Consider the following 25,265-nt stretch of genomic DNA (forward strand, 5'->3'; position numbering starts at 1 on the left):
GTCAGGATAGCTCAAGGGTGCTGATGTAGTTTTCTAAAGTTAATGACCCTGCTGACACTGCTCCATAGAATGCCCCTCAATGTTATTTCACTTACACAAGATCAAACCCAAAGGGCTGAAGCATTTCACTGTGGCTGTGACAGAGTTAACAGAGGGAAGCTGCTTCCTGCAAAGACTGACAGATACAGACCCCCAAAAGATGAAGCTATGGAAGAAATGTCAGTGCAGTTTTGTCTACAGATACCTCAGGTGTTGCTTTAGTTATTTCTTAGAGTTTAAATCACTGATCTTCATCCCCTGTTTAGCAGCAGAGCTCCCCTAACATCAAGAAAACAACCTTAATTCAAACTTGCTGAGAATATTTAAACTTGCTGTGAGTTGTTGGAAAGAGTCAGAAATAGTTCTTGTGTGCTCCAGTTTCTCTCCCAAACATCCCCAGAATCACTTTCTGACAATTGGCTCGAGCCAGTGCAGTCTCACTGAGGGAAGAGCTGTAATACCTTGAAGTGACTCATGCACCATCATTTAGAGGGTGGCTGCCTGCAATTTCCAGGTGCCATCAGTCTCCTTGGTAAGATAATTTCCTGCCTTCATATGTACGGAGGAGGAAAGGCTACACCATGAATTTCTGATGATGGGGATGATACTTAGCCTTTAGATAGTGTTTCTAGCCTTCAAGCAGTTTACAAGTGAGCCTTAATATTCATCATATCCCTCAAAGTCATTAAATGTTAATATTCCATTTTTGTAGAGGGGGAGGTTGAAGGAAAGGAGTGAGCTGACTTTCTCAGGGCTTTGGAAAGAGTCATGGGAGCACATCTCAAGCCTGTGCCTGCATTCTGTGTCCCTTCTTTCCCTCCAAGGCTCCTGTGTTTGTGCCAAGGCCTGTGCCAGCCCTGGACAGGATGCAGTGTCAGGAGATGCTGATTTACAGTAAAAATGACTGCTCTGGGGCATTATTGAGAAATTTGTCAGCTAAGAGTTTGAAAAGTTATGAGAAATCTTCCTAAAAGGTGCTTAATGTAAACATGAGCTGTTGAAGTGGCTCTGAGAGATTCTCTGGGACACAAAGTCTGCAGAGAGCTTTCAGCCACAGCATCCAGTGCTGTGACCATGTGGGTGGAATCCTACTTGTTCAATGCTCTTGGTTTTTTCCATTCACTTCAGTGAACTTCAGTGAAAATCTTGGAGGTAGCACTTGTCCATTTTTTATTTTAAAGTACATATTTATTTCATTTCTGTCTGTGTCTGCCATAGCTTCTGGCTTTCATATGTGCTGAAACTAAAATACAACTGAAGGCCAGAGATGCAGGAGGTTTCTTTTGAAGCAGTGGGGAGTCTGCATGAGGAATCTTCACAGGAGTTGGAAATATTGATATTTGTTTAGAAAACCCTGGTGTCTATCAGAAAGATGTTTTATTCATGGAAGACAACTCATAAAAGGTCAGAAGAATAGGGAAAGCTTATTTACTCCATTCAGTTAAACGGAGCATTGGCACTTGGAATGGGAGTGCTGGCTAATTACACGACCCTTTTTTAATGTGTTGATTTAAAAGTTATATTTTAGTCAGCATATTTTCTTTTTAAAGAAGTTCTCATTAAACTCTTTGTTCAATGCAAAAAAATTAATGATAAGAATGTTTTAAAAATTGGGAAATATCGAATAGTATTTTTTTTTCCCTTTTAGCCTACTTCTTCTAGTCAACTTCTGAAATTTTCAGGGATCTAAAAAAAAGTGAAATTATTTTTGCAACTCATTTTTTTTGATCAATTTAATTTAATTTCTAAGTGCTTTAATGGCAAGCATTGTAAAAATTCAAAGTTTTTAAATTTCATGTTCCTTTGCCTGTCCTGTAGAACTTACAGTTTTAATGACACAAATTGTGCCACCTTTTATTGTTCCAAAATAAAAATCAGATAAAAGATAGAGGTCAAACTGGGCCTGAACAAGCCAAATCAGTTTAGCCAGGTTTTAAACTGGTTAAAAGTGACAGCAAAGGAGACAAGAGGACATGGAAGGATCACTGCTGAAGTGTGTGTGGGGAAGAAAGCATTACCAGAGGTTTGGTGTTTATGGGAATGTTCATACAGGTGCTCTCTCAAATTCTGTTCACAGAATTCATAAGAATTTTGTATTTTTGAGAGCTTTGCTTTCCACTAAATCAGGCCAAAACAGGCTAGTTGGCTGGAAACCAGTGAGAAAGGAGACAAATGGACATTTGCACACAGGCAGGCTTGGCAAAGCATGATTTCCAAAGGGCTGAAGAGATGGATCACAAGTGGCAGAAACCTTCAGAGCCCAAGCACAGCCCTGCCCCTCTGAACCACCTCCCCTTCCCCCTCCCCTTGGAAGCATTGCAGGAGCTGTGGTGAGTAAATACAAGCTTAATATAGCTGTTTACTAAAGCTCTTGGGGAAAGTCTAGCAAAATATGCCTTCATAAATAAACCAGAGCTAATTAAGGACCACTTGAAGAGCTAGCACAGGGGAAGGATGCAAGGAAATTACCATGTAGCGTGTGTGTGGTTAGCAAAGGCATAATTCCAGCTGAGACCAGGCAGAAACCTGACTGGGAGCTGGATTTATCCATTCTTTCTCATCTTGGGCAGCATCCCATTAAACAAATCATGCCATTAAATGTGATTGAATTAGCTGACAATAATAATGGCAGCAGAATAAGGCCTTTCCTAAGTAACCTGCAGCTAAAAATCTGATAAATGTCTGGTAAAGTTAGGAGGAGGGCTGGTGTGTAATTACAAGGAAGATCAATCTTAATGCATGTGTTTATTTTTCAAGTCCAAAGCAATGAATTGTGTGCAGAATAGAAGGGGGTGGTGGCTCCCTGTGATGTGCTGGGAGATGCTGAACCTTGCTGAGCTGGGGTTCCTGGGGCACAGGCAGTGAGGAGAGCACACCTGCAGTCACTGGGGGGCTGTGGGTCTGTGCCAGGCTGGGCACACAGAGGGCACCATCTGCTGTGGGACTGCTCTGGGAGGGCACCTGGGGGGAACCAGCCCCTGCGAGGGCACGGCCCTTGGGAAGGGGAGTGAGCGCTGTGTGTGAGCCCTGTGTGTGAGCAATGCGTGTGTGTGTGTGTGTGTGTGAGCCCTCTGTGTGTGTGTGTGTGAGCAATGTGTGTGTGTGAGCCTTGTGTGTGTGTGTGTGTGTGTGTGTGTGAGCCCTGTGTGTGTGTGTGGTGTGTGTGTGTGTGTGTGTGTGTGAGCACTGTGTGTGAGCCCTGTGTGTGTGTGTGTGTGTGTGTGTGTGTGTGTGTGTGTGAGCCCTGTGTGTGTGTGTGAGCCTTGTGTGTGTGTGTGTGTGTGTGTGAGCAATGTGTGTGTGTGTGTGTGTGTGTGTGAGCCTGTGTGTGTGTGTGAGCAATGTGTGTGTGAGCCTTGTGTGTGTGTGTGAGCCCTGTGTGTGGTTTAGACCATGTGTGTGTGTGTGTGTGTGAGCAATGTGTGTGTGTGTGAGCCTTGTGTGTGTGTGTGTGTGTGTGAGCCTTGTGTGTGTGTGTGTGAGCCGTGTGTGTGTGTGTGTGGGCCCTGTGTGTGAGCAATGTGTGTGTGAGCAATGTGTGTGTGTGTGAGCCCTGTGTGTGAGCAATGTGTGTGTGTGTGTGTGAGCAATGTGTGTGTGTGAGCACTGTGTGTGTGTTTGTGTGTGAGCCCTGTGTGTGAGCCCTGTGTGTGTGTGTGAGCCCTGTGTGTGTGTGTGTGTGAGCCTGTGTGTGTGAGCCCTGTGTGTGTGTGTGTGAGCCTTTTGTGTGTGAGCCTGTGTGTGTGAATGTGTGTGTGAGCAATGTGTGTGTGTGTGTGTGAGCACTGTGTGTGTGAGCCTTGTGTGTGTGTGTGTGTGTGTGAGCAATGCGTGTGTGTGTGTGAGCACTGTGTGTGTGTGTGAGCCCTGTGTGTGAACCCTGTGTGTGAGCACTGTGTGTGTGTGTGCAATGTGTGTGTGTGTGTGTGTGAGCCCTGTGTGTGAGCCCTGTGTGTGTGAGCAATGTGTGTGTGGATGCCCTGTGTGTGTGTGTGCCCTGTGTGTGTGCCCTGTGTGTGTGTGAGCACTGTGTGTGTGTGAGCACTGTGTGTGAGCCCTGTGTGTGTGTGTGAGCCCTGTGTGTGAGCAGTGTGTATGTGTGTGTGAGCCTTGTGTGTGTGTGTGTGTGTGTGTGTGTGAGCACTGTGTGTGTGTGAGCCTTGTGTGTGTGTATGTGAGCACTGTGTGTGTGTGAGCCCTGTGTGCCCCCAGCCCGCTGAGGCCCAGGGTAGCGCAGCTGTCACAAGCAGGGCTGGTTCCAGTGTGGGGACAAGGGAGCGCCTTTGGGGGCTGTGCAGCAGTTCTGTCTGGGGCTCTCAGTGTTTGAAGCCCCAGGGTGTGTCAGGCACAGGGGAGAGGCTCCCAGGACACCGTGTCCCTGCTGTTCTCTGTCTGTGTACGTTCCTGGAACACTCCTGGCTGCCACTGCTTGCTTTTCTGGCCTGTGAGATCCCTGCCGTCACTCTTTGCTTCAGCTCTGCTCACAGGCTGCCTTAATGTGCAGTGCTGCAAGAGCCATTATCATACCTGTCCCATCTGTCTCTCTCACCTGGTGGGAGAGGACCCTGAGAACATCTGCAAACAAATGTGAGGAGCTGCAGACACCTTGTGTCTTGCAGAGAGCTTTGTACCTGCTGTGCTGTGCACACACCTCATTTGTCAGTGCCCTTTGGTGCAGGGGCACACAGAGATTGCCTGCCCTGCCCTGACACCATCCCTGATGCTGGGGCTGCCTTTGCCTGCCCTGCCCTGACACCATCCCTGCTGCTGGGGCTGCCTTTGCCTCCTGTGCCCTGACACCATCCCTGCTGCTGGGGCTGCCTTTGCCTTTGCCGACCCTGCCCTGGCACCATCCCTCCTACTGGGGCTGCCTTTGCCAACCCTGCCCTGACACCATCCCTGCTGCTGGGGCTGCCTTTGCCAACCCTGCCCTGGCACCATCCCTCCTGCTGGGGCTGCCTTTGCCAACCCTGCCCTGACACCATCCCTGCTGCTGGGGCTGCCTTTGCCTTTGCCGACCCTGCCCTGGCACCATCCCTCCTACTGGGGCTGCCTTTGCCTGCCCTGCCCTGACACCATCCCGGCTGAGTCTGCCTTTGCCTGCCCTGCCCTGACACCATCCCGACTGCTGGGGCTGCCCTTGCCTGCCCTGCCCTGACACCATCCCTGCTGCTGGGGCTGCCTTTGCCTCCCCATGGGATGCCCTGCTCTGCCTCTAGCAGCCTTCTCAGCAGAGGGGGATAGATTTCAGAGCTGGCAGCACATTGCTTAGAGCAGCTCTCCAGCACTGAGACATTGCAAAGTTCGAGCTGCTGGTCAGGTCTGGAGTTGTGATCCAAGAGCTGCTCTGGCTTGCATAAATTTAGCTCTGCTGCTGCTGCTGCTTTCTTGTGCAGTGCTTTATTCAGGCCTAGCCTGGCTGCTCCATGGGCTGTGCTCAACTGACAAAGGTCACTTCTCTGCTTCAGTTTATTTTCTCTGTTACATGAAATGGAGTTTGGCTGTAGCAAGACCTATGGCAGTTGGCTTGTGAAGTGAGAATTTAGGTAAGGACTGAGAAGCAGAACTATTCAGTGCTTGCAAATAAGACATTTATAACAGTTTTAGTGCCTCATGATACGGGCAAATGGAGAACTGTAGTTTCTTGTCGATACAGGAGAAACCCCAAATTGCCTGATTTGCCAAATTGTCCAGGCAAAGAGCAGCTATTAGGCATTGTAGAATCTACATACATGCAGTACAATAAAGGCTGCTCTTCTCAGAGCATTTCTTACACCTTTGGGCTCTGGAAGAGCAACATGGAATGCTGCTGGAATGACCTAAGAACTGTGCAAGTGCCATGGATGAGATGGGCTGTCCTGTCCATGTGCTGCAGGGCCATGTTGGATTCAGACAAATCCTGTCTCTTCACATCTCCTTTAATCAGACTTGTATAAGGCTCCTGTTCTGGAAATCCATCTGTATTTTCTTTCAGAGTGTCGATATTTCTAATCATGCTTTATATTCATGTTCTGCAGCTTTTGAATTCCAAAGCACTGTCAAGTTCCATGGTTTCACCAGGACTGCCTAGGTGGCATTTCCAACCAGCTGGTAGCAGAAATAGTACATGGCACAAGGGAGGAAAACTAAACTCATTTAATCTGTTGCCTTTACACAATCTGCTTGCTTGAATTAATTTCTCTGACTGGCAGCAGGTGGAAGGAAGGTGAGAACATCAGAAAGGTTTTGTTTAATGGCAATCTTTAACTCCATTTTCATTGGAAGGATCAGGTTTTGGATCTGCCCATTATGTCTGGAGCCTGTGCTGTGTGTTGGGGACATGAGAGGCAAGTCTGGTCCCATTTGCTCTTGGGATCTGAGGGGCAGACATGCTGAAAAGGCAAGGTTATTGTAAGTTTTAGTCCCTTCATGCAGAGGTTGTTTCATACCTCACAACTCCCTGATGGGATGGCCAATGTTTTGTTTGTTTTTTTATTAGCTTTGACACACGAGCTACCAAAGTGGACTCCACAACTCAGTGCCATGCACATCACTTGTCCTAAATGTTATCCTTCTGTAGCCTCTAGAAGCTAAATACCTTCCAACTATGTGTATTTACACATGACAAAGGGTCACAGCCATCTCTAAACAACTCTGCATGCTAAAACACTTGGAACTGTGTGTTCACCCACTGCTGCCCCAGCAGCAGCCTCCTAACTGAGCTGCCTTGGAATACACCACTGCCATTTCTGTAGAGAAGGATGTGCCTTGAAAAGCTGAATTTATTCCCAGTTAAGGGACCTGCATGGAATTGGGAATCTGTGTTATCCCTTCACCATGTTTGAGCAGATAGACTTGATTTATGCTGAAAGGTGCTTGAGCCTGGCCTGTTGTAATTAGCCTCAGGTAGATTTTAAATGAGCTCCATGACATCATATCTGGCTACTTCTGTTTTTCCTGTATTTCTGAGGCATCTTTATTACTCATTGTGCTGAATCTGTGATTTGTAGTTTCTATATTTAGTGGTTTAGAATCTCTCTTTACTGGAATGAGTGTTGATTTCACTGTTTGATCCAGGGCAGAGAAACTTCTAGGGCATTTTGTCATTCCTTGGTCCTGGAACCTCACTGTTCACCTCATCTGCTAATCTGCTGGCAATCCTCCACTTCCTCTGGATGTATCATTTGTGCACATGCAAATCTTTTTTTTAAGCCTTGTTTTCTACTTACACTGACAAATTTGTAATCCACTGCATTGCTTTAGCCTAAGACCACTTTTATATTTTTGATAGCCTCGTGTCAGAAATAATAAAGTTGCACAGAACCTCAGATAAACTGTGGGGTTTATTTGTGGCTGGTAAGAAGCTTAAGTGTTCTCTGCCAACATCTGGCAGCTCAGCAGCTGGGCTGGAACTGCCTGGGAGCTGCTCTGAGCTGCAGACTGTGTGTGCTCCAGTGCCAGCACTGTGCTTCTGCCCTGGGGAGGGGAGGCTGCAGACAAAACTGCAGATGGAGCTTGAAAAAGAACTTTTTGTCACCCAGCCTAATCTTGATTGCAGATAACTGGATTTTCCCCCCCTTGTTTGTTCCTCCCCCTCCAGTTTGTTAATGATAATGTCAAATGGGGAAATGTTGTGTAGTTTCTGCTTCAACACATCGTAGGTAATTTTAAAAGAATATTTATTCAGATTTTCTTTTCTCTAGACTATTTTACCTTTTTCTTCCTTTTCTCTAAAATGCAGTATCTGCAGCTGAGTGCAGTGGGTTAGCTCACAACAGTTGGGTGAAATAATTCTGCTACACCTCCTGTGCTTTATATAAAATATCCTGGAGCCAATATTAATTGCTTATCCAACTTGAAATCCAACTTGGAGGTAACTCTGGTCTCTGTTCTTTCCTCCCCCAATTCCTTTTTTAATATAATCATTCCCATCAGCATTATTTTCAGGTTTTCTTGATTTTTTCCCTCCTAAATTTAAGTAGGCTAGGCTAATTAGAATGGTGGGGCAGAATTCTAAAGATGCTCCTGTTCATCCACAGTTCTACTGAAATGTAATTAAGTAACAAAGATTACAATGTCTCATGCACATAAATTTTAATGACCCGTATCCATAATAGTCATGCACCATGGATTAGGTACTTTTAATATCTCTAACCCTTCTTCTGACCTGTTCTCAGATATTTTTTAAATCCTTCAGGGTGAATTCTTAGAGGGGGATCATAGGATTTCTGAGATGTTTGTTATGGGGATCAGCTTCTCAGAGGGTTGTTTACTTTGTTAATCAGAATCCCTCTCTCCTTTGCCCGCTGCCTTCCCTGGAGCATTGGGAAACACAGGGGGAGGGACTGATGGCCTCTGGCAGTGGGACAGAGCTCAGGCACTGCCCAGTTCCCATGGCAGAGCACTGGAACTCTGCTAGGAACTTCCACGGAGGTTATGTCAGAGTGACACCAGTTCTCCCATCTCAACAGCAGGAGGAGTGTTTCTTTAGGCTTCCAGCTTGAGCTGTGTGCTGTGTTAGATTTTATCCAGCATTCCCACTGAAGGCACTTCTATTTATGTAGTATGCTACAGGCTCAGGGATTTTTTCTGGTTGATGGTTAATGAGCATATTAGCAATAAATACCTCAACATTATGCTGGCTTGCACTGCTTAAACTTAGTATTCATTTAAAATTAACAAGTCTTATTTCTTTTTGTGTGAACCAAAGGCCTGCTTGCATGGTAAATGCAAACCACTTTGCAAACTTGTTTCTGAAGTTATTGTGCCTTTCCCTTGTGCTGGTGTGGATTGTGGATGGTGAATGGTGGATTGTGGATGGTGGATGGAGGATGGTGGATTGTGGATGGTGGATGGTGGATGGTGGATGGTGGATGGTGGATGGTGGATGGTGGATGGTGGATGGTGGATGGTGGATGGTGGATGGTGGATGGTGGATGGTGGATGGTGGGTGGTGGATGGTGGATGGTGGATGGTGGATTGTGGATGGTGGATGGTGGATGGTGGATGGTGGATTGTGGATGGTGGATGGTGAATTGTGGATGGTGGGTGGTGGGTGGTGGATGGTGTGGCCTCGGGGCAGCAGGGTGGGTGTGTGCCTGCCCTCCATGGCCACAGGTGCTGCTGCTCTGCTCTCATCTTTGCATGGAGATGACACTGTGTGCTCATTTAGTTCCTGACTGGGCAGATGTGACCGCAGAGCATTTTTGAGCATGACCAGTGTGAGTGTGCCCATGTCTGCTCCTGTGTGTTATCCAGCTGTCCAGCCCCTGGAGCAGCACAGCCAATTCCAGGCTCCAGGGGAGCTGAGAGCTCTGCTGGGAATGCACCGTTACAGGCATTCCAGGCCTTCTCATCCAGCCTCCTCAGAAGCTCTGGGTTCTGTGAAGCTTGAGATTTGTAAGAATCCTACCTAAGCTGCTTTTTGGCAGAAGTTAATGGAATTAACCGTTCTGCTTTATTTTTGTAAATTAGGCCTCTATACATCCTCATTTGCAAAGCTGTTTCCCTGCTTTTCTCTTCATTTCTCACTGAAGAAAACAATGGCTTTGTCCTCAGGGAGAAGGAACAAATGAATTTTTCACTCATCTTACTCCAATTGTCTCTTTCAACTCAGTGACATATAAAAAGTTCTATTTTCTATAAACATGCTGCTCGGGTATTCCATGCTGTGTGTTAACCTGGGTAATGAAATGTTGCAGCAAGTGCATGTTCACTGTGGTTACATTACATAAAAAACCAGAAAGAAATTATCTTTTCATTTTTCATCAAGTGTGAAAGACACTCTGGGATAAATTGAGTTTCACATTGAAAAGGCAGAGATTTCTAACTTTAATTCATGGCTAAGTAATCATGGTAAATGAAGATCAGTCAGCTCAGTGCAAGCTGCTTTTGAATAGAACTTGGCTGTTGTAAATCACTTCTGTCCATACTGTCAGGCAGATATTTAAGACTTCACAAGACTTCACTTTCACACCACTAGAAAATTCTACAGTAGTGTAGAAAACTTTTCCACTTACTTCTTCCAACCATGTTTCAAGGATTCAGTGGTACCAGCCATCATTTCAGACCTATGGAGGTCAATAATTTACAGCATTAGTTTTCTTTGAGTCACTAACTTCACCTTTATTTTAATAGGAAATGAAAAGGGGAAGGATATTTCCCTGTGGTTAAGAAATATGGGAAAATACTACTTTTTCTTCTCTTAAGAGTAATGTGATTCCACTTTTCAGTAAAGCAGCTATGTTAGGGACTCTGTGTTGTCAATCTCAAAAACCACTTGGTTAAATGATCTTCGGTAACTTTTTCATTTTTTCTCTGTGAAGCCCAAGAAGCTGGTTTAGATGGGATTAAGACATGTGCTATAATCACTTCTATTATTCATCATCCTACAGCAAATTGTACTGGAATGCACAAAGTGAAGGATCACCCCTCATACAAGCATTGTTTAGGAGTGCTCTATGCCTGCAGGATAAAGTACTTTCTCTGCTGCCCAATAAATTGTGGGAGTTCTGAGGAGCCCAGGCTAGACTGAAGTGTACCTGAGCAGTGTGCTGTATTCCTGGCAACAATGATCCAAAAAGTGCTGGATATTTCCAGTTATTTCAGTGTTCTTGCCAAATGCAGGTGAGGTAAGAAGCTGTCAGAATTACGGCTCAGGAAATGACCAGAGAAATTCTGCAAAATTTGGCTTAGGTTGCTAAACCTGTCTGTGCAGGGTGAGCTCTCAGTACTCAGTGGCACATCCACAGGGACACCTCCCACTGTGCCAGGCTGGCCCTGGACAGGATCCCTGCCCCAGACATCCAGGGAGCCCCAGCTGCTCTGGGCACCTGTGCAAACAAGTGAAGGTGGCAATTCTGCTCATAAAGATATTCTCACTTAATGTTTTGAATGATTACTAATTGATTTGCAGACCTGGAGCTGCTGCCATTGGATTCCTCTTTTCATTTATCACACAGATTGGTTTGTGACCATTTGTATCTCTGAAGCATTGTGGTCTTCCAGCCCAAAACCACAAAGACATCCATTTTAGAACTTGGAAGTATGAAGTCTGTTCTGGACATTTATATGAAACAATGAGGAAAAAACCCTGAAAATAGAAAAGTGATGGATTTCTAGAACTTGAGCAGCTCTTTTCAAATTGGGGCTATTTATGGAATACTGATAGCCAAATGTTCTTTGCTGACATCTTGCTAAGCTGTGTCATGTTTCTGGAAGCCTGGGATCTGTCATCCCTGCACACTGCTATGTTGGAGCTGCTTTTTGCAGTCTGGAAGCACGCAGGGCCTGTCTGCCCTGGAGCCTCCTGTGTGGGGAAGAGCTGAGCAGGATGGAGTGTTGGAAACACCTTGGAAAGGCTGGGACTCCCTCAGAACCAGGGGGTTTGCTGTGGGGTGGAGGCCTGCCCAGGACCCAGGGTGTTTCTGTCTCTCTAGGTGCAGCTGAGTTCTTCTCCAGATGGAATTTCACACCTTATTTAATCTGATGTTCCCTTGAGGTGCCTGGGCTGAGCCAAGGGAAGGGGCTGATCCAGCCTAGCAGTAACTTGTTAAGAATTTCAAGAAGCTCAACAATGACTTTTCTAGTGAATCACAGCCCTGTGTGAAACCCCAGATCCTGCTCAGTGTGCTCAGTACCAGGTCTAGCAAGGGACAGAGAAAATCAGACAGTTTGTAATTAGGTCAGCCTGAAGTAACTGTGAAGCTGCAGCCTGCAGTGGAAATGATCAGTAAATTCTCCTCCTTGATAAGAGATTCTCTCTCATTATCTACTCTGCTGATTTTCCTCAAGGCTTTGGGGACAGTACATAAACTTTGCTTTGGAAAGCGGACATCGTTAAAAAGGAAACCAAAAGCACAGGGAAATGTGGTTACTTTTTGTTATGTGGCTATTTTTGTTATGTGGTTATTTTTGTTATGTGGTTACTTTTTGTTAAGCTGAAAATGAAACATCATAAGCTGGATGAAACGGACCAAGTTATTTGAGAGTTATTGGATAGTTAAGACACTTGGAACAGGGTGACAAACTTGAAATCATAGCTCTGCCTGCTTTGAAAAGAACAGATTTAATAATTTTGTTTTCAGTATTGATGAGCAATAAAATAATTGCTCTGTCTTGATGTTTAATTCCAAATATTTTAAAAAAAGTTATTATAGTAGTATTATCTGGGTGAGTCATGTGGGAGGACTCAAGTTTCCTGGCTGCTCAAGAAGATAGCCAGTTTGGCTTGCATACAGATGTAAAATGTTTTAAAAGAATAAGTTTGTGACTCAGGCCAGGAAAGCATTATCACTCATAAATGAATGGGAGGCTGACAGTAGAGGGGTTGGTAATAAGGAATGAGTTTTAAGAGGCTGTTCTGAAAGATCTGCATGGTTTGGGAGGTGCTAATTGAGACAAGAAGATGCAGGTTGTGTCTGTGTGCAGGTTTGTTCTGCAAGCAGGATGGATTTCTGTTGCACTGCTGACAGGGAACACATTCCTTGAGCCAGTCTTCATTTTTCATGGATCCTTGAATTTGCATTTGTATAATGAGGCAATGCAGATTTTGTAAGCATCTTTCTGAGCAAAATTCCCCCTCAGATTTTTTTTTACCTTAATGGTTTGGCTTTCTCAGACACTGTGGACATCGGGCCCTTTTGGTAGCTGACTAATATCATGATGTCACTAATGTCATTATTCCTTTCTGCTTTAAAGGAAACACTGCATCATTCCTTTTTACATTCTAAGTAACTTTTAAAGCATAACAAATAGATGGGTTACAGTCATGTCACCCCTGGTGTTGAAAGACTCTTGTTTCCACATAGAAATTGCTCCATGTCCTACTGTTGCTTCTCTGAACAGCAGTGTTGGGTCACTGAATGTGTGTTGGAAGATCCTCTGCTTCTGATTAGGAGCCAGTGCCGTGTGTTCCAGCTCCTCTGAAGCTGCATTTGGAGCTGCCCCTGCTGTGTTTCCCTGGAGCTGATGGGACAAACCAGTCCCACCCAGGGAATGTTCTCCCCAGCTGGGGCAGCACCTGGAGCTGCACTCGAGTGCTCAGGGAAAGGAAAGCACTGCTGCCTTATGGGCTGGGCATTAATGCAGATAGATTAAAAGCCTTCTGAAGATGTTGGCAGAATTCTCATATTGCTAAATGAAATACAAATGAAGGTTTAATTGCCAAATCCAGATCTCTTCTGCATTATAAAGCTTTTTCTTTGCTCTCTTGCTGTTGTAAGGGAAGTACTAGCATAGCATATGAAATGAATGTTTCTGCTGGAAGTCACAGTGGTAGTCTGTAAGTAGATCTGCTCAAAAGCTGTCTGGTAGAATTTACTACAAAAATATTCCTGAGCTTTGCAGCAGAAGGTTTAACTGTGAGGTGCCCAACATGGCTGGGCAGGAAATGCATCCCTGCCTGCCCTCGGTGTCCTGAGCAGCCTGCCAGCCCTGGGGGGATCTCCTGTCCCAGGCTGTGTTTGAGGTGAAGGGTGGGCAGGCAGGAGGGGCAGGGCTGTTGGGGTGCCAGCTGCACCCAGCTGCCATGCAGAGCCTGCTCACCCAGGGGCAGTGGCACCCACGGGCTGAGGTGTTCAGCAAGGCTGGGCACCCAGCACAGCTTCAGGCATTGAGGGAGTGGCTTTAAAACCAGCCTAAATCAGTTTGTTCCATTTCCCCTAAGGTCTGGTTAAGGGAGTAGTGAGTGAAGTGGAGATGGTGGCTGTGAAGGGTTGGTTTTGGAAAGAGTGCCTGTATGACTTATTCTCTACACTCCTGGTTTTTAGCACAGGTTTAAAGATCCATTTGTAATTTCTTTTTCCTTTGGAGTGTATGCAGGACACAGCAGGCACTTTTGTTTAGATTTATAGAACTGCAGGGCTTTAGTGAGTCTCTAAGGCTTTTGTGCCTGATCTTGATGAAGGCAGTGCCCTTCCAGAGGAGAAGCAGAGAGCAGCCCCATGCCTGTGTCTCAGTGGGGCACTCACTCACACTGCTGTGTTCACTGCTCAGCTGCACTCACCTGCTTCTTCCAGCTCCCCTGTGTCTCCACAAGTGCTTGCATTCCTCTCTTCATTTTCCTACTTCTCCACTTACTCCCTGCTCTTTCCCCACATTCTTAACTTCATTCTTGCCTTCCCTTTCTGCTTTCAAAGCTCCCAGGGCCAGGCTGTGCAGGCCTTGTGTGGCTTGTTGGGGGCACGTTCAGGGGAGAAGGACAAGAGCTGCCTCCTGAATGGGACACTGAGAAGGAGAAGCAGAGCTTCCAAGGGTCCTTTGTGTCACAGGGTCCCCCACCCATCTCCTTCTACCTTTGGTGAGCTCCTGCTTCAGCCTCTCTTGGGGTACAGCTCACACAGGCTTCCCTTTGCTTGGGAAAAGGGAGAGGTCATGCACCTTCCCTGCCTGGAGGCTTCTGTCATGCTGTAAAAGTATCTTCCATCTACAGACTGTAAAAGTGTCTTTGTGTGAGGTGTCTGTCATGCTGTTAGCTGTGGAATACCTGGGACTGGGGTAAATCAGGGCTGGAGACGTTTGGAAGGTAGAGAAGCAGTGATGGCAAAAGAAAAACAATGTGTCTATTTTAAACTTGAATAGCTTGGGTTATTAAACTTGGATTTGTGTAATTACAATGTTCAAGCAGAAAAGTGACACCACTCCAGGAATCAATTTGCCTTGAAATAGCAAAGTGACTTGGAGGAAGTTGTTAGTGGAATGGCTGGAGATCACTTTGTCACAGAACCACGTCAGAAAATGTTCAATTCCAATATTTAAAGAATTACCCGTTGGTGCCAAGTTCTGTTAACCTCTGAAAGTCCCAGGTGAGACAGGTGGGATTGAAAGCTGCATTTTATTCTCTGTGTGTGCCAATTTTGATTTTACATTTTACAAGTCAGTCTCTCCACGGATATAATTTTAATAGGTTTTTAGATCTTTTAATTAAGAACTAGCTGTAAAGCTCTCCCAGCTGTTATTTGAGTCCTACATAAAGTTTCAATAGCTTTGTGAGGTATGAATTTTCTTTTAAAAGCTCTCCCTGACCCTTTGTCCAGTATAATTGACACAGGACTTGTCCATTTGCCTCCTACTTTGGTCCTTTCTTGTTGCTCCTGCTACAATCCACATTGGATGGATGTTATCTGTGCTGCTCCTTGTGGTCAGAGCTTCCTGACAAGAATTGTCATTTGTGCTGTCTTGTGTTCTTTTGATGCTGGTTCTAAAGTACTAGAATGTATATTATAGTGATGAGGTTATTATTGTATCTGTGAATTGCTTGGTGAATTATGGCAGGTCCCAGTGAGTTCTCACAGTTTACTATTGCAGTTTACTGTGCAATAAAATGTCAGTTCATTTTTGGTCACATTTTCAGCTGCATCGCTCTTTCATCTATGGAAACCTCCCAGTGATTTCTGTACTAAAAGTGCACAAGGACCCATCTGGTTTTTGTGCTGTCCCTGTTTTCTGTGGGCATTCCAGCTTGATCCACAGACTCTGGCAGCCATCGTGCTCCTGACACAGTGATGGAGGTGTGTTAAATGTTCTTGTAGTGCTGCAATTCTCTCTGCCTAAAGTCTTCTGTGGCCTGTCAGACTGTGTTTTTTACAGCTAACCTGCCATGGTTTATATTCCTTTCTGTTACAGGTATGCCATGATCTTTTCTGGTGCTTTTTTTGCTGTACCCTCTCCTAATCCCTTTCCAGCACCAGGGCTGGTTTGCTGTCAGCCTTGCAGCAGGGCTTTGAGGGGACTGGGATAGGCTCAATTCCCTGGATGCTGTGCCTGCATAGCCTTCACATACTTGCCAACACTTCACATTTGAGATTTCATTTATTTTAACAAGCTTTCACTTTTAGTTACATCACCTTTTTAAAATCAAGTGGAATTTTTTTTAAAACTTTTGTCTGCTTTAGAGATATCTAAATCTTGCTGTATCAGGGTCTCTCTTACAGACTGCCTTTCTTAATATTCTTGATGAGGACCTTGCCACTGCTGTGGCTGTGTCACAAAGTGGCTTTTTTTAGTGGGTCCCCTATTTGCCTCTCCCTGAAGTACAATCTACAGATCAGATTTGTCACACAGCATGTCTGAAATAATGAAACCCTACCATTACTGCTGTTTTCCTGTGCTAGCAATCATTCCAGTTTCTCTGCACACAACAGGGTTGCTCTTGTCAAATGAAAAAGATTGGATTGTCCTTAATAATGTATTTTTCCTGTATTTGAGCATGGACTTGGAGTTTCGTAGAGATTCTATTTTTCTCGTTGGTACGTTTCACCAAACTCTGATATGATTCTAAGATATTTTTGATACGATTTCTTGACATGATTCCTGTACTGACACGAGTTATTGCATTTTTAAAATCCTTTATCTAGATACTAAAGTACCAATAATGATCTCTTTCCTCCAATGTTTGATATTATTCAAAACACACTTACAGATAGGCATTGTAGTCTAGCCATCTCTTTTTTAACCTTCTCAGCATTTGTATAGAAACAGATACATATTTGGTGAGGGTTTTTTTGTCTTCTGCCTCTTTTGGGAAACAGCTTCACCTGTGACTTTGGCCAGCGCATTTTCTGCCCATGGGCCTGTAGACAGATGGGGAAAAGGAGACAGAAAGTCTCCCCACATGTGTCTCTTTCTCTGGGGGTTCTCAGCTTCTTTTGCAAGTGTTGCTACTCAGATGAATTTTGCAGTCAGACTGGGGAGTGTCTGTGCTTTCTTATGGATTTATGTTATGGGAGTGGGTGACTCCAATGAATTTTGTTTCACTTGGCAGCTTAAATCTGTTCTTGAGTCAGTATTAGTTAATATTTTTTTGTGATGGATTTTGAGCTTAGCTGCAGACACAGAGGCTGAAGACTTGCCCTGAACCTCATAAAGACTTGCCCTGAACCTTGTGAGAAATGCTGGTTTTTGACAGCATTTGATGCATTTTTGGTGCTGTTTTGGTTTCACTGTGGAAATGCAAGGCAAGTGATACAAGGCCAAGTGGAACTGCAGTGGTTTTTGTGAGGAAAGAGAATGCTTCACTGGCTACTGAAGGATAAGCCCCAAACAATTAGGGTAAAATGTTTCTGCATGCTTCTTTGCTCTGGAAGCTTGTCCAAATCACTTCCCCAAATAATGGTAGCTGTTACTGTCAATAATGTATCATGGGGAGAATAATGCAAGCAAATCTTCAGTCTTGCTTTTGCAGTGGATGCCTAAAGCTGTATAATAAAATGGGATTTTGAGCAACAGCAGATTTTGGACTCCTGTGTCAATCACATCCCCTCCTTTCTCTCTCCACCAGATGCTGTTTTACAAGTATGTAACATTTTATGTGCGAGAAGAGAACAGCTGATTTATTACAGAAATGAAAGAATATTAAACCTTCCACAGGGCTGCAAGGACAGCCTTAGCACAAATACACCTAATCCTGATCTGATAATAGCAGGCAATGAACTCACAATATTCCATATTACGTTCAAATTTCTGTAACCTAGTTGCAAATGGTTTTTCATTTAGATTTTGTTTGCTTAAGTTTATTACAGGAAGTAAAAATAACCCCTTCTGTGATAGCACCTGCAAGATAGATATTGCTCTATTTCTTTGTAAATAAAGGCCTGCATTTTATTACTGTGAAAATTGCTATACTTCTGCCTTTGCACATCAGGCAATTTTCTGAAGCTTTTCTCAACAGGTTTGTTGTAATGCTTGGTATGCTGGAAGGGTATGCCTTTCCAAATACACATCTACAGAAAATGGAGCACATTAACAATGAACACTGCATGGAACTGTGAAGGGAAAACAAATATGGACAATGTTCAAACCAGAGCTAAACTTCTAAACCCCTGTTTTGGCCACCTAAAGGGAAACTGCCAATGGAAACCTGAATCTTTAAATAAACCCCTCATGAAGTAGCCATCCAAATTTTACGTCAAGAACATCCATCACCTCTTTCAGCTTGATGGAGTGAAGCAGGACTGGGATGATACTGTGTCTCATTTGTGGATTTGTGGATGAGTGGATGACAGTGGAACCGTCATAATTTAGGGAAGAGTTTGTTATTTAATGGTATTTAATTATTGTGGTTAATAAGCAGTGGCTCCTGGGTTTATATGTGTAGGGTGTCTAAGAATATGTTTACTTAGTGTCTGTTCATCTGTGGTGTGTTTATTAGTGGGATAAAGAGGCCATTTTTCTTTTTAGGGAAAAATAGCTCAGATAAGACAGTATTAGTTTTCATAGGATGGTCTTTTAATGAGATAAACAAAAAATGTGACAGATTTCCTGTGTTTTTTATAACCAAATATTTTACATGTTATTTTTCTTCTCTTTTTGGTGTACTCTGCAGGCAGTCATGCATGGATTGTTAGAATAATAGCAATTACTTGAAGTAACTCTGCCTTTATCTGAGCATTTGCTATGCTTGTAAACTTGCATGCTGTTTGTGTCTAGTATTACATGCACTTCCATTTGCCAGCCACAAACAAATAGATTTTAATTTGTGCAATATACACACTTCTGCACTGTACAACAGTAAGACCCTAATCAAATTTGACTCTACACCCATTACTGAAGGGTAGTTTTTAGCATGCTAAATGTCAATTTTCATGTTCCCCTTACTCTTTCTGAGGGAGGTGAAGGAGGTGCTGCAGTTTGTCAGTCTAAATGTCATTTAAGGGGCTGGGGTAAATGGGGAGAGGTAACTACTGCTGCCTTCGGTGCTTTCAAGCAGCAGCAGCCCAGAGAATATTTCCTTTCTAGGGCAGCTCTACCACAGCAGCTCATCAGTGCTGTCTGCCAGGTAAAGGAGAGCACATTGACAGAATTTATTGGGCTCAGACAGCCTGTGCTAGCATTCATCATAAGAGGCTGTTTGGGAAGCTGAACATTGCTGGAGTGCAAGGGGAGCTGCTCTTCTGTGGTAGGAAGTGTCTGGAGACAGAAAACAGAAGGAATGAGGTGTCAATTTTCCACATGGCCAAAGGTTAACAGCAGGGAGCCCTCAGGTATTCAGGGTACATTCATATGCTGCACGTTGAAGTCTCTGGGAAAGGGAAAATGGCAAAATGTGCAGGAAATATAAATTGTTTGGGTCAGTCAGGTCTAGGAATGCAAGCAGGACCTTCCAAAGCTATGAGAACAAGCACGAGTTTACCAAGCAGAATCAATTCACAAATGTGGAGTATTCCCTGTTGGCAATGGTAGCAATGATTTTAATGGCAGACCTCTGCTGTTAGTATTTAACAAAGTGTTACCAGTGCAAAAAGACTGTTGTATCCTTCTGGACACAGTTCAAATGGCTTGTTAAGAGTACATTAACAATGCCTTTGTGTAAATATTTTGCCTTGTATTCTTCAGTTTGTGGTCAATTCTAATTCCCTATTACCGAGGAAGATGAGTTGAAATAGAAATGGTTTGGAATTTGCTGAGGAAAATGTTTAGGAGCAGTTGATTCAAGGGACAGGGAATTGATTTTAAAATGGCTTATTAAAATATTTTTATTTACAGTCCATAATTCATCTGTAGAACTTGCTGCCAGACCTCAATGATGGTAAGGTTTTAGTGGAAATTCTGTATAAAAAGATTTCATTTCTTTGTGTATAATGAGATCATTTGCAGGTGTGTTGTTTGAAGTATAATACTTGATCCACATTCATGCATGGGTATGTTAAGGGCTAAGACATCATTTTCTAACTATCATAAGCTTTTCTCTTCTGGGTTTTTGGTTTTTGTTTTTGGTATGTGTTTGTTTGTACTTGTTATACACAGGTTGCACCCAGTCAGAAAGCCTGCTAGGCATGTCTGATATGACATTTCCTACTGTGATTGTGATATCCTTGGTTCAGGAGAGAGCACAAACAGTTCAGTGCTCTGTGGATGAATTCCTTCCTTTGTGAGCTGTTGCAGTTCTCTGTGCTGATGCAAATACATCCTCCCAGTCAAGGTAGGTTATTGTATCATGTATCAGCACAATCTGAGCTTTTTAAACAGAGGCACAATGGAATGAAAACAGTTTTCCTGTTGGCATCTGTTCAGGTTTGATTCTGAGTTTCTCCAGGGCCACCCCTCATCCTTTGTGATGCAGAATTTTCAACCTGTAAAGCACAGGGAGGTTTATACCTCCCCATGCTGGGGAAAAGCAGCCTTTGGCAGTTTGACCCCATCTGGGAATGTAGGAAACTCTCCTGAGCTGCTGCTGCTGCTGTGGATGTGGGGAGGCACATTGCTGGTGTGGTCCAGTTTTGGACACATCTTTCATTTCCCCATGTGTGGGTCACTGCTTGTGTTCATTGCAGCTGGATGTCAGCAGTTTATCATGGACAGGCATGGACAAACACTGGGATAAAAGTGGGTTTTTTTAAGGCTGGGCTCTTTTTCAATTAACACCACAGCATCAATCTGCTTTTGCTAAGTCATCTTGGGAAGGACAGATACGGTTAAGCAATGGAACAGAATTTTGTCTGGCGCTGTGAATGCAAAGTTATTATTTCCACTGACATCAATTAAAAAGCTTATTAATAACAGATTGTTAAATGAGAGGTATAAATCTGATTTTAGTCCCTATCTCAATTTTCAGAAAGTTCTCATCTGAATAGACATTCCCAATAATAATTTCCCAACCTTGTGACTGTACATAAATCTCTGAGCAATCAGATTAGGAGCCACTTCAGAAAAAACAGCCATAATTCACCAAGTGGAATAAGCCTTTTAAAACAAGTAAAACTAAACCCTCTATTTATTCTGGTGGTGATGATTGCTGGTATGAATCTTGTGAGAGTTCTGGCTTGTTTATTTTGTTGGAGGTGATACAGTGCTTTTCCATGCAGTGTTGCTCTGCTGTCAGGCATTATGTTTCCCCCAAGTTCTGTAGGCCACCATCATCTGTTTTATATCTGACACTGGAGGAGGAGAGCCTGCCAAACCACAACAGGCTACAACAGTGGTGATTATCAGCACTGACTAATTGTATTTTATGGCCTGACAGGCTATAGGTTTCAAGCAACATTTGTGGAAGTGTGCTGTAATGGGATTAAGGTTATGTTTTAGTTTAGGAAATTCTGTACCTTTCTAAATGTGGGTGGAGGTGTCTGGGGTTGCTCCCTTGCTGCTGCACGATGCTGTGCTCTCATTTCACATGACTCATGTCTCCCACCCAGCTTCCACTTTCTTTGTGAGTAAGAAAACAATCACTGAAATAATGCCTGTGGGAGGCTGAGCATCTGCTCCCAGTGCTGCCATGGCCTGAAAAGAACCTCATTTCTGTACAAATGGCATTGATAATGTCTTGCAGAGTGTTTAGAGACTCTCTAATGAAAGGTGCTTCAACATTTTTGATGTTGAGGTACTTCAAGGAGTGACATTTATTTCTAATTAGAACTAATTAATTCTATTGTTGAAGCAGTTGAGGAGAAATGTTATTATCTTTAATTTATTAATTGATAGATAACTGACTTGATGAGCTGTTTATTTCCAGATTGGAATTGCTGGAAAAATTTTTTTTTTCCCATATTTGATACTAAAACTCCAAATAAGGAAAATATTTTCCAAGTGGATGGCTTTGATTTCTGTATTCACCAAGCAAAGCAATGAAAGAGAAGAGACGTAGAGTTCCTACAGAGGATGTAATCTGGAAGAAATCTTTATGTTCCTATGTACTAAGTTCTGAGAACATAAGCAAATTGAAGGTTAGCAAAGTTCACAACAGAGATTTGGCTCACTGGGGGACTGGCTTGACTTGGAAAATTTGGGAGGAAGTGGTGAGCAGTGCCCTGCTGACAGCAGCACAAGGGGGAGCAGTGCATGCTGTGCCAGGCCTTCCCTGGGGCAGAACAGGGAATGGCAGTGCAGGGCTCACAGAATTCATTCCTGCAGCACTCAGGAAACCCAGCCCTTCTGACACTGTGTGCTGGCTCCAGGCTCTTTTCCCTGAGGAGAATGTGGACAAGACACAAAGTGTATTATTATTATCTGGTTTTCACCTGCAGGTCAGCATGGCTGAACTGCCTGACCCTGATTTGTAGGAGCTGTAAAGAATCAGAGGTGCCACTGCAGATGGCTGCTGGCTCTGCTGCAGTTTGCTGTGTAACAGGAACTAATGGCTCTTATCTAATCAGTCAGGCCTTTGATAAACAGAATGCAAGAAGGGCTGTTGGTGATGAAACCACCCTTCTCTACTCTGCTGCCTTACCTTGCCCCTTTTCCAGCCTTTAAGTTCTATAAATCATAAATGGAATGATTCTGTAAGCTGAACAAAGGACCCCAGTTTCACAGAGCAATGCTGCATGCCTGCCTGGTGTGCTGCAGCTGCAGTGCAGCTCCTGCTGTTCTGCTGTGTCCCCTGTGCAGCCGGCCCAGTGTGTGAGGGCACTCCCAGCTGCTCTGTGCTGCCAAGGCAAGGCTGTGCTGCACAGCTGATGCTGGGGCACTGCATTTCTTGCAGGCACCACAAGTCAAGCTTGTTTAGTGAGGAAATTCTGAAATGCTAAGGCCTCTTGTCAGCTTGACACTACTGTCCTACTTTCATGGCAGTGATTTACAAACTGCAGCATATGGGAGCCTGTGGAATTCACCTCACCTTTGGGAGTGCTCTGCTGTGTGAATGATGGATGAAGGGTAAACTTCCTGAAACAGCCTCATGACTTTCTGGTAACCATATCCTCAAAGTCCTCGGGTTCTCCCTAAGCTTTGTCCTGGGATTTTGTGGCACACTTACCCTTTGGGAGGTGTTTTTGTCTTGAGTTTCAGTGGGCCAGTCTGAGTCAAAGAAAAGGGGAGCATGAAGGTACGAGAGGGATTTCCTGATTTTTAATAGCAATAGGGTTTTCAGCTGGGTTCCTATGGGTGGTAGAAACAAAGATGTGAATGTGCTGTCCTGGCCATCCCTCCAGCCTTGAGTCACCTTGTCCATTGACAAGAAATGCAGGGTTTGAAAGTCAGGTGCTGCCTACTCAGAGTGACTTCTTGGGAACTCAGTGAACTGGCCACTGTCAAATCCAGGACCAATTCTTTGTTACAAAAGCACAAAGCATCTCTGGTGCATTTACTTCAAGGCAAGAAAAAAATTGTTAAATCCCCTGAAATAAAGTTTGCATTAGAGCTGGGAGAAATGACATGGGCACTCAGGAAAAGCTCTTCTAACTTAATGCTAAGCATTTGCTGCTTTGCAGTATTTTACTCCAGTCTCAACTTTGCAGCCCTGAAGGCTGCAAGCCTGAAACTAAACTCCTGAAATTATAAAAGCATAAAATAAAGTGAAGGTTAATGGTCACTGGCTTCTTTCCCACAGGCTCTGCAAGCTCTGATGTGTGGAACACTAACAGAACAGGAAGGCATAAGCAGTTATATATTGTTGTTCTTGCAGTCAGTGTTAGTACTGTCAAGCAGAACAACACTTGCTAAAAAATAACACACCTGCCCTGAGAGTCATCCTGGGAGAGCTGCTCTTGGACACCTTGGGACAAGCCCTGCTTTGTGCCTTGCACTCTGGAACAGAGGGAAACCAGCAGGAGGGGCGTGTGCCCTGAATTCCCTGACCTGTGCTGCTCCAGGGCCACACGGAGAGGGCAAAGGTGTTGGCTGAGGTTGTCAGGCTGCCCAAAACTCCCTTTCAGCAGGATCTGCCAGTCCCCTTTTGCAAGAGGAGCTCTAATGAATTTGCCCATTGGATAGAAAAACATGGCTTCAGACAACAGCTTCTTGTCAGTATTTTGGGAGGAGGCTCATTGGAAAGGTAAATGTAAAGCAGATGAGACCTTTTCCAGAAGGATGCAGGAGTTCCCAGCTTGCTGGAGACTTTTCCAGAAGGATGCAGGAGTTCCCAGCTTGCTGGAGACTTCCAGTACTGCTTGGAACAGAAGCACAGGCCAGCCTGGTGAAGGTGTTTGCCTAGAGCTTTGGAGTTAGGGGTGTGACTCAGAGAACCACAGAATGGCCTGGCTTGGAAGAGCATTTCTTTCCAGCCCCCTGCCATGGGCAGGGACACCTTCCACTGAGCCAGGCTGCTCACAGCCCTGTCCAACCCAGCCTTGGAATGGAGGATCATTTCAGAGTGCTGCCAGAAATTATCTGGGGGAATGACCAGCTGCTCCAAAATGGGAAGGAACTGGCTCAGACACAGTCAGAGCTGAAGCTGAACTGATGAAGGGGATGAAGTTTCAGGTGTCTGTCCACATTTTTGCCATTATTGGCTGAACGAGCTTTGTAATTATCACAGCAGTTTTTATGATGTGTAACAGAATAGGGAGGAGCTGAGTTTTCAGGTAATTTTGACCGGTTGATTTGAGGCATTCCTTTCTCCCAGGCTGTTTTCCAAACAGTTTAACGCCAGTACAGCTTCACAATTTGCAAATCCCCTCTTTCTCTCACTGCCATTAGCATGCAGCACCACTGCAGTGTGTTAGCAAATGCCACATAGCAGCTGGATTTCCACAGAACTTCAGTTCTGCTCCTTCTACTGCCTGGCAGAGGTTCCCATCAGCTCCTGCACTTCACTGCTCACTCCTTCCCTTCAAAGCTGTTAATTCATTCAGTAAAATTGGACATACAGATTTATGCTGGAAAGAACATGTGACAGTCTCTGTGTTTTCTTTGTGTTGGGGATGCAGAGAAGTGGAAGAGAAAGCATTAAATTGCATAAAGAGGTATTAAATTGTAAGAAGGTGCAGGTAAGGGGCACAGGCTACAGATATTCAGGAAAAATCTCTACAAAAAAAAGTGCTTTATTTGAAACCTTTTAAAAAGGGGAAGACTCCTTGTTCCAGGGTGTAGATTGTAAATCTTTGATTAAAGCCTGAGACAGCATTATTAAACAGACACAAAGTGCTCTGTGGTCCTGGGGAGAGGGATCAGGGGTTATCCAGTGCAGCTCCCAGAGCCTGTGAGAGCCATGCATTGTAATGAACGCTCAGCCCAGGGAGTGCAGGCTGCTCCCTGCAGCATCCCTGCCTGCAGAACCGGCCCCTCCTTACACACAGCACTTCTATTTGCACTGGCCTTTTCGAGTACATTTTAAAAAATCCATTTGGGAGAGATTAATTAACAATCAAGCTAGTGTGGAATTAATCTTAGGCAAATCTGCTTTGTTTTTGCAGTGTAAGGAGGTGTCTTGACTGTCAAATCCATACAGTGACCCAATAAAGCACTGATACCAGAAATTCAATTCTCTGTAGCTAATCAGCATCCTCTTGCAGCAGGGCAATCATTTGAGATAGCTTTTGTTTTCTCATGCATAATAATTTTTGAACATTATGTTAATTTTCACTAAAAGTTGATTG

General features: G+C 44.3%; 2 protein-coding genes across 8 annotated transcripts in view; one reads left to right on the top strand and one right to left on the bottom strand.

Moving 5' to 3' along the window:
- CTNNA3 (catenin alpha 3) overlaps positions 1 to 25,265 on the top strand; it is a 421,206-nt gene that overhangs the window by 150,877 nt on the left and 245,064 nt on the right. The gene's annotated exons all lie outside the window — the stretch shown is intronic.
- Positions 1 to 25,265, bottom strand: part of LRRTM3 (leucine rich repeat transmembrane neuronal 3) — a 74,420-nt gene that overhangs the window by 35,673 nt on the left and 13,482 nt on the right. For 2 of the 6 annotated variants that reach the window (XM_064716478.1, XM_064716479.1), the window contains exon 3: positions 10,038 to 10,088. The exons of the other annotated variants lie outside the window; for them this stretch is intronic. In XM_064716478.1, coding sequence (XP_064572548.1) covers positions 10,083 to 10,088 — 6 coding nt within the window. In that variant the 3' untranslated portion in view covers positions 10,038 to 10,082. The remainder of the gene's footprint in view (positions 1 to 10,037; positions 10,089 to 25,265) is intronic. 6 annotated transcript variants of the gene reach the window in all.

Source organism: Zonotrichia leucophrys, chromosome 6 (genome assembly GCF_028769735.1).
Source record: "Zonotrichia leucophrys gambelii isolate GWCS_2022_RI chromosome 6, RI_Zleu_2.0, whole genome shotgun sequence".
Lineage (NCBI taxonomy): Eukaryota > Metazoa > Chordata > Aves > Passeriformes > Passerellidae > Zonotrichia > Zonotrichia leucophrys.